General features: G+C 54.2%; 1 protein-coding gene across 1 annotated transcript; it reads right to left on the bottom strand.

Moving 5' to 3' along the window:
- Positions 1-7,954: 7,954 nt before the first annotated feature.
- Positions 7,955-8,377, bottom strand: SMIM33 (small integral membrane protein 33; the record flags this gene model as incomplete). The annotated part of the gene is made up of 1 exon (XM_082323733.1): positions 7,955-8,377. The coding sequence occupies one exon, from the start codon at positions 8,375-8,377 to the stop codon at positions 7,955-7,957; it is 423 nt and encodes a 140-aa protein (XP_082179859.1).
- Positions 8,378-11,093: the final 2,716 nt, after the last annotated feature.

Here is an 11,093-nt window from a genome sequence, read left to right as displayed (position 1 = left end):
CCTCTGCCATCTCCAAGTCCCATAGGCACCAGCCACCAGTTGGACAGAAGGAGAAATGGTGAGCAAGTCCGGCGGTTGTCCCCTGCCCCGCCATCGCCAGGGGACAGCCGGGAGAGCCGGCTGCTCCCCAGGCTGAAACGCTCAGCCCGGAGCAGAGGGGACCGGCACAGCCGCTGCTTCAGCCGGGGAGCAGCGTCCGGCCGGCTGGGCCAGGGCCGGGAGGTGGACCAGCCGTGTTTCCTATGGAAACCCCACCTACAGGAAAAGGGAGGACCGGGCTGGTACAATGCCTCGGTGGAGTGGGGGCTCGTGGGGCAGCACGCTCCCCAGCTGGGAGAGGGGTGTGGAAGTGCCCTCCGTTTCCAGCCTGCAGGGACCATCACCACTGCCTGCTGTCACCTGCAAAATGCATTTTACAGAAGGTGCAATCCCTGCAGACAGACCCTAACCCATCTGCAAAGCCTCACGCGTGCTTCAGGAAGATGTCTGCAAGGACCAGTGATGATGATGGACTTCTGCTCTAACATTACCACAAAGGCTTGTTCCCCACACTGTTAGATTTCTGACTTACTCTGATTTATTTTCATTTTGTCTAAATCCAACATGTAATCCCTGCTCCTTGCTCTGCCTTTTACTGCCGGTTTTGAGGGTGATGCACCCATGTCACCTTTTCCAACATGTCACTTTTGATTATGTCACTGCTTCATTTTCATCTGGACACACCAAAATGACCTAATGAATCACGGGGAGAGTTGCCACATCAAACACAGGCAGGTGGGCACAAGGGAAGAAAGGCGGTTCTGGCAGATGCGAGCTGTGTCCTGTCAGGCCTCTCCCCATCCCCTACGTCCGTCTGTCCTGGCCAGCTCCACCCATCTTGGCACATGCTCTATCCCCAGCTCCGCTCTTGCTTTTATTTCCCCAGCAGCACTCCTCACTCAGCATTGATTTTGCACCATGAAATCCCTTCTTTGCCTTATTTCAGATTTTTACCCTGAGCCCTGCCTTCAAGCAGCCCTCGTGAGGCTGCACAGCCAAACCAGCCACTCGCTGGCCCGCTGTGCACACACGCGTGCATGCACCAGTACCACAGCCTAAAGTTGTTTCATGTATTCCTCCTAAGTGGGCAGGGGAGCAGGCAGCTGGCTGCCTGCAGAGCCCAGTTACCCCAAGCTGGGCTATACTTTGGGTCTCAAGGTGATTGAAGACATTCAGGACGGGGAAGGTCACTGCAGAAGTTTCCTTGGCCATTACAGAGAGCAGAGCATCCTCATGGTGTGGTTTGAGTTCCACCAGCCCCATCATCTTCATCTTGGCCCCTACATCTACCAGGCAGCCCCAGCAGCCCTGCGGCTGCCATTGGTGTCCTGTGCCTGCCTTGCCCCTCCTCCTGCCTTTCCAGCCTTGCTGGGCACCCCCATACCTCCATCCTAGTTCCCTCCCTTCCCTCACAGCTCTGATTTTCCCAGTTGAGGATCCCCATTGCCTGCCTCCCGTCCTAGTCCCTGGCTCTCATCACTTGTCTTCTGTTATGGTAAATTTTAATGCCACAATGAACAGCAAAAGCAAAACCACCCAGTGCTGACCAGGCGTTTTGCCCTGGGGGAGGTTAGTGCCACGGCTCAGCACACTGGGAGGAAGGGCCGGTGCAGCTTGGCCTTGGCGGGGGGTGGCAGGAGACCCGGTGCTATTCCTGGGCTCAGCCCCAGCTCCAGGTGACCTTTGCCAAGTCATTTCCCTGCTTTGTGCTCTTGCTTCCTCCTCAGCTGAGCGAAGCCAGCCCGCGGGCTCTCCCGGAGGGATGCTCGCCCGCTCTCCGGCTGCCCGCGGAGCTGCGAATGCAGAAGCGGATGTCTCCCAGCCCGTGCCCTGCTTTCGGGTGGAGGGGGTGGGAAGGCTACTTCCTTCTGGGGGGGAGTCTCATCATTCCACCTCCCTTTATTTATGCCTTTCCTTTTCAGGGATGGAGAAGAACAGAAAAACCACACTGAAACATCACCAAGGAAAGGAAATAAATATTATGCCTGAGAACCGTGGGGGTTCCCCAAAATGCCCTGCAAGACATATCCTTCTCCCCATTGCCTCCCAAGCTCTCTGCAGAACAAGCCAACCTCACCAAGTGCCCCACATTTAACCCACCACTGATGTGCCCGGAGAAATACTCCCCCCAACACCAGCACCCACATGTGCTGGACCCCGCTTGGTGCGGCCCCCGCCCCACCAGCTGGAGGGGGGACACCCCTTTACACTGCTGTAGCCCCAAACCGCTCCTTTTTCTCCCCAAAGGCAGGGAGGCAGATGGGATTTTGAGCACCAGTTTGCTCAGCCACCATAGGGAAAGGCTGATGTACAAGTCCCAGCACTGAGAGAAGTCAGAGTCACTGAGATGAGGTCTGTGACCCACTCCTGAGCACTGTCCCCCCACCAGCTGCACAGATACCAGCACTGGTGACAGATCTGGACTGCCCAGGAGAAAATGAGCTGGAGGAGCTAATGCATTAATTATCACGATGCTTCAGGAATAAATCCCTATAGACTAGACCTGTGACCCCCGGCCATCAGGACACTAGCAGTTTGCAGGGAGGATGGCCGCAGGACACTGCGAAAGCATTGCTGAGCTGCACACCACGCCGGCTGCAGCTTGGTGGAAGATGGGCAAAGTAATGCTAACAAAGAAAATAGGAAAGAAAAATGGGGTTGAGCTGAGACTTGCAAGAAGCACAGACAGTAAAATAAGATCTGGTGCTAAGAACAAAACACGTCTGCTCCTGTTTCCTGTTCACACACAGGCAGGTTTCCAACGTGCAGATGCTTCAAGACCTCCACAGACAATGTTGTGCCTATGAACATAAAATTTCCCCCCTAGGAGGTTGGCTGCACCTAAAACCTTTCATTTAAAGCTCCGAAAGAGCATCAGTTACATTCAATTATTGCAGTAGCATTCTTCAGCTTCTGTGTGATGCTATTAGTGCCCAAAGCAGATGTAAATGCCATTTACTGGTGTGAAAATCTGGGTCCTCTGAAGCTCAGCTGCTCTCCAGGCTCCAGAGGAAGACATGGACACAGGGGACACCCCAACCTCCCAGGCATGCAGAGCTGTACTCCAGGCACCAGACACTCGCCATCCATCACATGGCAGGGAGCAGCCCCACCACATTATTTGGAGCTCCACGGCACAGCTGGAGGTCTTCAAATTTTGGTTGTCATTTTGGGTTGGCTTGGTGTTAGCTGGGAACCACAAGCTGTGCTGCACATCGCTGGCAGTGAGCATGGGGCAACATAAAAATGAGAAAGGAAGATTAATTTTTTTCAAATCTAATAATGAAAAACATCAAAAGGAGAAGAGTTCAAAATAGGCACAACTAAAGACATACTGAGATTTGGCCTCCTTAGGGTGCTCAGGGCTTACCATATCCTGTGGACCATTCAGGGAAGCAGGACTTGGTCTCATCTCTGCTCTACAGCTGCTCCATGGGGTGGGAAGTGGTGTCTGAGGGTCAGGCCATAGACAACAGGATGCACTCCGAGGTGGGACGCGCTCTTCCAGGCTCAGCTCCGTACCTCAGAGCACCATCCTCAGCAGGAGGACGGCTGCAAATCTAGCTGGAGCAAGTAAAAGCATGGCTGCTTCTCACCAGCTGGTGCCCTTACACCAGGGATCATGCTTTTTTTCCCCCTCAACTGTCCCAACTTTCAGCACTTCAAAGACAGGCTTTGCTTCTCTAGAAGCGTCACTCCCTTTTCAGCAGAAAAAATATGTTTTCTTAATCCCTCTCTATGCATTAGATGTTTTAGGGGTGGGTGCAGATGCACAAGGTGGCCCAGGACCTACCCCATCCTGAGCTGCCAGCAGGCATCGGGGAAGCTCTTGGGGCAACCTTTTTCAGAAGGAAGGAATTTATTCACCCACTCACACTACCCAGCAAGTACACAAATCTGCAGGAGGTGGATGGCCCTTCTCTCAGGGGGCCTGGCTCTCCCTGTGCTCATCTTCTCCATAAAATCTGAAGGTGACACTGGCTGAAAGTGACCACCACATGCCATCTGGTCCAGCCTCCCACCCCAGTCAGGTCCCTTTTGGGCTGGGTTGCTCAGGACCTCATTCTTCATCACAGTGAAGACTTCTCTGTATCTCCTTGCGACCTCCTCCAGCAACGCCTTCCTTGCACCGGGGAGCCCAAAACCAGGCACATCCCTCCAAACACAAGCTTACCCCAGCTGTGCCCTCACCAACGCTGAGGAGAGAGGCAGGAGAAATCACCACCCCAGCTTGCTGCCTGCACCCCTGCCTGCACCCCTGCCTGCAGAGCGTGCAGTTGGCTGCCTCCACCACAAGAGCCCACTGCTGCTCCGCGCTCGGCTCTGCCGCAGTCCCAGGCTCTCCCCGCACCCAGGCCGATGGGCAGCGGGGAGCCGAGAGCCACCAAGCTCTCGGCAAGCGGCAAACCTCCAACGAGAGGGTCTCTGACCACCCCCACCCCAAGGTAGGGGTCCCGGTGGGGCTCAGCTGGCTCCCAGCCCTGCAGGCAAGCACTGGGTGATGCTGCAGCTCCCCTCCAGCCTCAGCCTCAGATGATGCTCTGGATGCCTCCCTCAATTTTGCACAATTTTAAGCAACCCTGCAGTATCATGAGCAAAGCTTCCTGCAACCCCAGCTGTAAAACCCCCTACTAAATGCTGCTGGGAGCTATGTGCCTGTGCAGGGGCTATACATGTGCTCCCCTGCAGCAGGTGAACACCCTAATTAGGAGGGAAATAAAAGGAGGTGCGGGCGGTACCTAATCAGGACAGAGTTAATAGGTGATGCAGCAGCAGCTTTTAAAAGCTTCCTAAGGCAGCAATCTGGCTTTGAGAGAAGCAGCTAACTGCAAAGCCTCTGCCAGCTGCTGCTTGCTGTGCTCCGGGAGCTCCCCTGTGTAGAGGGTATGATAAGGAGAGTTATTATTGCTCTGTGTTCATAAAAAGATTATTGTTAAGGAGGGGAAGAAAGTTATAAGTGAAATAAATTGGAACAAGCTCAGTGTTTGAATAGAGAGTAATAATGTTATGATAATTTGCATGCACAGCCTCTGCCACTCGAGAACCCTAATGTATTTTATAAAGTCTTGCACTACAAAGAGCAATCCTATAAGCGGATAGCAGTAGAGCTGGCCAAATATAAAAGAGGAGAATCTGTAAAAATGACATTTTATTGTGTAGGAGAAAGCAATGAGAAGCAGACTTGAGATATTACCCTTGGTGTCCTTCTGGAGGAGAAAGCTGGCAAAAGATTGTCGCTTGCTTATATGATCTAGCTTGCTATTATGAGTCTTACAGTAATTTTTTTCTTGTATTTCAAAAGGTTATATCTAAATATCTGTTTGAAAATTAAATACATGGAAAAAATCCTGAAGGCCAGAACTTCAATACTAGATCTTTCCAGAAAAGGTCATATAGAAGAAGGGGCTGCTGACAGCTCCTGGTCTGGGCTGGAAGGATCAGAGCACAGGACCAATACGGGGAAAACTGGAGCCCCATCAGCACCACCGTTCACTGCCAGTTTTATTTGCTTTTGGTTTGACAACCTGAAATACCTGAACAATGGCAAAGCATTTTGCAATGGTGGGGCTTCCCCAGCTCCTCCACTGTGCAAGTGATAGATCTAGGCCACAGCATGCCGTAACATAAATCAGACCTTTACGAGTCCCCAGCGGCTGCAAATCAATGAGTTGTAGTAATAATTACCCATTTTATCTTTCTCTTTATTAATATTTAGACATTTTTAATCTTTTCTTTGCAAACATGATGTTTCCCTGCTGCGCTTGTCCTTCAGTGGGAGATGCCACAAAAGCTCCTGTTTCTCCAACTAAAGACTTTGTCTTGAACCAAACTGCTCCCTGATCTGAAACGACACAACCATGAAAGCCAGGTGATGACTCCACCAATTCACCCTGGACGGGTGACACCGTCTCAGCACACAGCCGGTGTCCTCCAGATGTGGTGTAGCCAGTCTGGGTGCCACAGTGCAGATCTTGTGGTGGTTGTAAGCAGTATTCTTAAGCTCTTAGACTGAGCCCTCACCATGGGTGGCCACCTGGATTATCACAACCTACAACATCATTTAAGGAGATGTCCCTGGAAGGTGGTCAGCTCTTCAGGTGGTGCTGCTAGTTAGGGATGTATATATTAAAAAATAAGCCCTGTGTTGACATGCAAAGGGAGGCGGGACTCTCAGTGATTTTCAATTGAAATGATAGACCTTATCTCCTCTAACACAGGCGTGGGAAAGCTGACAATTCACTATCACCTCTGGAAAACAAAAGGGGGAAAATATCAAAAAAGAAAACAACCTCCCCCAAAAAAGTAATATAAATTACATTTATTGTAAACACCAAAATTTTCCAGCAAGTCCAACTACTCCTTAGCTTTCAAGTAAGTGAGAGGAAGGATGCTGGAGCATCTGCCGTGCCAGAAATACCTCCAGCACCCAGAGGAACAGGTAAAAGACCGTTTCTTGTCCAACGGTGCACAGAGGGATCTGTGCTGGGGATGAGGCTTAGGACGGACCCGGAACCGGCTATTCTGTTCTGGGGTGGGGAGGGGAGAGGTGGGAACCGTATTTTGACTTCTGGGACTATTCAGCAGAATAAATCCTTGAGGGTGATCCCAGAGGCTGCGCTCCCTCCCCAGGGACTGTCCTGTGAGCCCACGCACTGAAGACAGGCTTTGATGTCCAGCTTCCACCGAGTGAGGAGGAACCGAGACCAGTTTCTTGTCCAATGAGATGTCCGGTGCCTCCAGCAGCAGAAAGACTCCCAGGGCTGAACAGTTCACCACGGTCTCCTACCACCAGGAGCCTTACGGGGCTCAGGACATTTCACCTCTCCATCTGCTCCCTCTGTGCCACCTCAACGAGCTTCTGCCTAGGGTGACCGAGCCACATCCACATCCATCCCACCGTGGTTGGCTACACCGACCCCACCATCACTCCCTCCTCAGCTGGGACGTGCACTGCTGCTTCCAACATTGAAACCACCTGAGTCCCCAGGTCCCTGAGCAGAGCTTCCCTTAGCACAGGGACAGCAGACAGTGATGGGGACAATGATGATGACCACAATGGAAATGACCTCAGGTCTCCCCATCCCTGCTATTGTGCACAGAGATGCTGCAGGCTCTGCCCAGAGATGCATGCGTTTCTCCACCAGTGCCAACACCTCGAGATGTTCAGCCAACTGCAAGGGGTGGCTGATGTGCCCTTATCACCTCTCCTGCCTCTGCCATGTCACCTCTCTTCTCTCACCCACCTCCAATGGGGGACCGGACACATTGTCCTCTGCTGCTGGCTCCACCACTGAAACACCAACACGGGTTCAGGCCGCTGCCGGGGCTGGCAGGAGGGAGGACAGTGTTTCAGACCTCTGATGGAAGAAAAGGAGCTGTGACATGGAGGAAAAGGGGGGCTGGAGGCTTTTCTGCACCATATAAATGGCATAATGAGGACACTGTGCATGCGGAAACATCTTTAATCTGGAAAGCAAATCCAGATGACGTAACTTCCAGCTCCAGCCAAGGGGCCGAGCACATGCCCAGAGCTCCCCAGCTGATGCAAGGACCAAGACAGCTCTCCTGGACACTCCCAGACAGCGTAGGACAGGTAAAACCAGAGCAAGAAAAAACAGAAGAGATGTTAACGCTGTCCCACGTAGGCTGACCCAGCCCCAGAGCCCGGGCTGAGGACCCAGCTCTTGCCTGGGGACAGTGGCACACCCCAGGCTGGACTTTTGGGGGCTGATGATGGGTCGCCACAGTGACACTCAACCTCCTGGCTGAGCCTACCTGGGGAGAGACACAATCCTGGGGTGCTACAACCTCTGCGTGCAGGAACTGGTGAGTCTTGGGCTAAGCTAACATCCCAGTCACTATTTTCCAGTAGGACATGGTCCCTTGAGTCCTGCCCAGGTGGCCCACAGCCTTGTCACAGGTACGTGATCTCGATGACATTGGGCTCACCGCTCCCGCAAGGAAGGTGATGCTTGCAGGAGCACTGGCACCTCACGCTGACCGCATCCGCGCCAGCCGGCTCCCGCTGGCAGGGGTGGGCAGACAGCTTCTTCTGGGAGCCCAGCTTCTTCCAGTCCGTGAGGTGCACCCCGTTGTCCAGGTCCTGCGGCATGGGCTCATGGTAGAGGGTGATCTGGATGGTGCGGAGGTGAGGGCCGTAGTGCACCACGATGATGATGAAGACAGCCAAGAGGACGAAGATGACGACAATCACCGATATCATGGGCAGGGCATCAGATTTCTTTGTCACGGTCCTGACAATGGAGATGGGAGTGAAGACGGCCACATCCTGGGGCTCGGGCTGTCTCAGTTGGCTGCCGGGTGTGGAGGTGTTCATGGCTGAGCAGGCTGACCTGGGACAGAGATGGGGTAGAAAGGGGTGACCACAGACAGAAGCCATCCGATGTCCTTATCTCCTGCCCTCGAGTCGGCAGCTCCTGCCTGCACTTGCAGCTGCCAGGGAATGGGACAGTCCTGTAAGTGCTCCCTCCCTTGGGCTCATGGGACAGGATAGATTTTGGTGGTTGTATCTGGAGTTTTAGGATGGTGCTCTGGACGTGTTCAGCCGGGGAGCCAATGCACTGCGTCCCCTTGTCCTGGACACCTTCGGCACGGGGCTCTTCTCTCCCCATTACACCTTGCTCCCTACTGGGGAGCCCTCTACCCTCCCCTCTTCACCCCCAGCCCCAGGGTGCTAATCCAAGACCAAATCTCACAGGGACCTCCCTGGGAGACCCAACCCTGCCAAAACACACTGCGAGGCATCCCTCGCCACAGCCGCAAAATCCCATGGGAGCCAGCACGGCGGGGAGAGGAAGGAGAGAGAGCCCTCCCCAGCCCCGCAGGGGTACCTTGGCGTCCCTGCTGCATGGGGATCATCATCTCCAGTGGCGAGGCTGGGAAGCTGACGGCAGGACCAGCAGAAAAACCTCTGGGATGGTTCTCCGGTGTAGGTGCAGCCAGACTCACCGCAGAGGCTGCCACGTCATGCCTCGGCCCCACACCTCCCCGGGGATTCCCCGCGGCAGAGGAGGAAGCGCCTGCTCATCCCACGGGCAGGAGAGGTGTCCCTTACCTAGCCTGGTGCCACATCAGCGCCGCCACCCCCTCCCTCGCTGTCGCGCACCCTTGCCGGAAAAAGCCCTCCTCTTGCCTGCTGCAAGACAAGCGCCCTTTTGTTCGGGGAGAAAGCACCTACCGCCCCTTTGGCTGCACACATGCAACCCCCCGCTGCCTAACTGCAGGAAACCTCCCTCCTTCCACTGACTTGGCGTTAAAATTTAATGCAGTTAAGAAATTGGTGTAAAAAAATCACCCTTCTGCATGTGACCTCTGCACAGCCTGGCAAAGCGTATCCACACAATGCTCCGGGCTGGAAGGACCCTCACCCCAAGAGATGATACACGCCAGGGCTGATTTTCTCTGGGGGGGGGTCCCACTGCTGCAGAAGGACCGTTGGTCAGCACGGCTATGGCCAGCAGCGGTGTGAGTCCACGGTGAAGCTCTGGACCCTGGGATCCACTCGGGGTCGCAGGCAGGAGCCAGTGGCAGGTCGGTACTTGCACGTCTCCCCTCTCACATGGTGGCCATGCGAGCAAGGCTGCAAGGATGCCATCACGCCCGGCAGCATTTACCCCTGCACGCAGGTGGGTACTGTCCCCCTGGCCCAGGGATGCTGTGCGGCCAGACCCTCTGCCAGCTGGAGTGACTCAGAGCAGAAAAGATGGATCCTCTGGAGTTTTAGCCATTACAAAACACCTCTCCCCATCTTTCCATCCCAAAACAACACCGCTCTTACCTGGAGGCTCTCAGCAGACAGGCTGGGGTGAATATCTGGGCTCTGTCTCTCCTGCACATGGGGAGAATGGGGTGGGAAATGCCTCTTCCTCCATTCAGCCGAGCGTCCAGAAGAGATCTGGCCACATGTTAGAGCTTCTGGGAATTTGCACTCATTTCAGGATTCAGTAAAACCTTAATCTACAGCATAATCTCTGAGCAGCACATCTGTGCAAGAGAGAGAAAAAAATGATGGGGGAGGCTGCTAACAGAGGTTTTGTAAAAGCAAAGGCTGCTGTGGGATGCTGGCTGTTTATGGCCTGATGGTTTGCTTGGGTTTTTGGTGTTTGAAGAGACCCACTGAAATGCAAGGAGCTGCGCAGTGCACGGGAGATCTCTCCCTCCATCCCTGCCACCATCTCCTGGTCATGGAAAGGAAGGACCTTGGAGGCAGCTTAAGACACCCCACTGATGCGCTCCACGCAGTGAAGGAGCAGCTCCGTTGCCCTCAGCTGAGGCTCTGCAGCTTTCCAGGGTGAGGTGGGAGGGGGCTGGACCAAGCCCTCGAGTCTGGAGACACAATCCTGTGGATTTGCATCCTGAACGCCCACACGGACCATCTGAGATGGGTGGACATGGGAACCTTTCCCACGTGGGGACACTCAGACCCTTCTCCTCCCCCCAAACATCCATTCACATCCAACACAAGGCAACTTGTTACCTCTGAAGTTCAAACTATGCCATCAGGAGACAGATAGACAGGACATGCATAGACAAGTGCATCACAAGGTCAGGACCAAGAAACCAAATGCCCCGAACACCTCGGGCTGGATGGGGGACAGAATCGGCCCAGTGTTCCAGTTCCTCCCCTTGTCAAGGAACTGGGGTTAGGGTAAGTCAAAGCCTGCCATGTGCTGTATGTCCTGCGGGCAAGGATGCTGCTGCTACCTGAAAAAAAGCATCCCAAAGCCATCATCCCAAACCCAGCACGTCCTAGTGCCCAGACTCGCTGGAGCTGCACAGGAAGGCGCAGGGCATGGAGCAGCACTGGCTGCTGAGTTACCCTGGCCCCACGAGGAGCAAACATTTCCAAATCCCTCCCAGAGGTGTTAAGAAATCCCCTCTCAGGTGGGAGGGGAGGACCAGCTCCTCCAGCAGCTCCTCGCCCAGGAAGGACCAATGCAGCCTGCAGCCCTCACGGCTGATGTGGAGCAGATTGGACCTGGGGTGCACATCCTCACCACAAACAAAGCATCTCCCAGAAAACCCAAGCACCA

Source organism: Platalea leucorodia (genome assembly GCF_965183815.1).
Source record: "Platalea leucorodia genome assembly, chromosome: 11".
Lineage (NCBI taxonomy): Eukaryota > Metazoa > Chordata > Aves > Pelecaniformes > Threskiornithidae > Platalea > Platalea leucorodia.
Note: the sequence above shows the minus strand (reverse complement) of the source record. Positions and strands in the feature narration are given on the sequence as shown.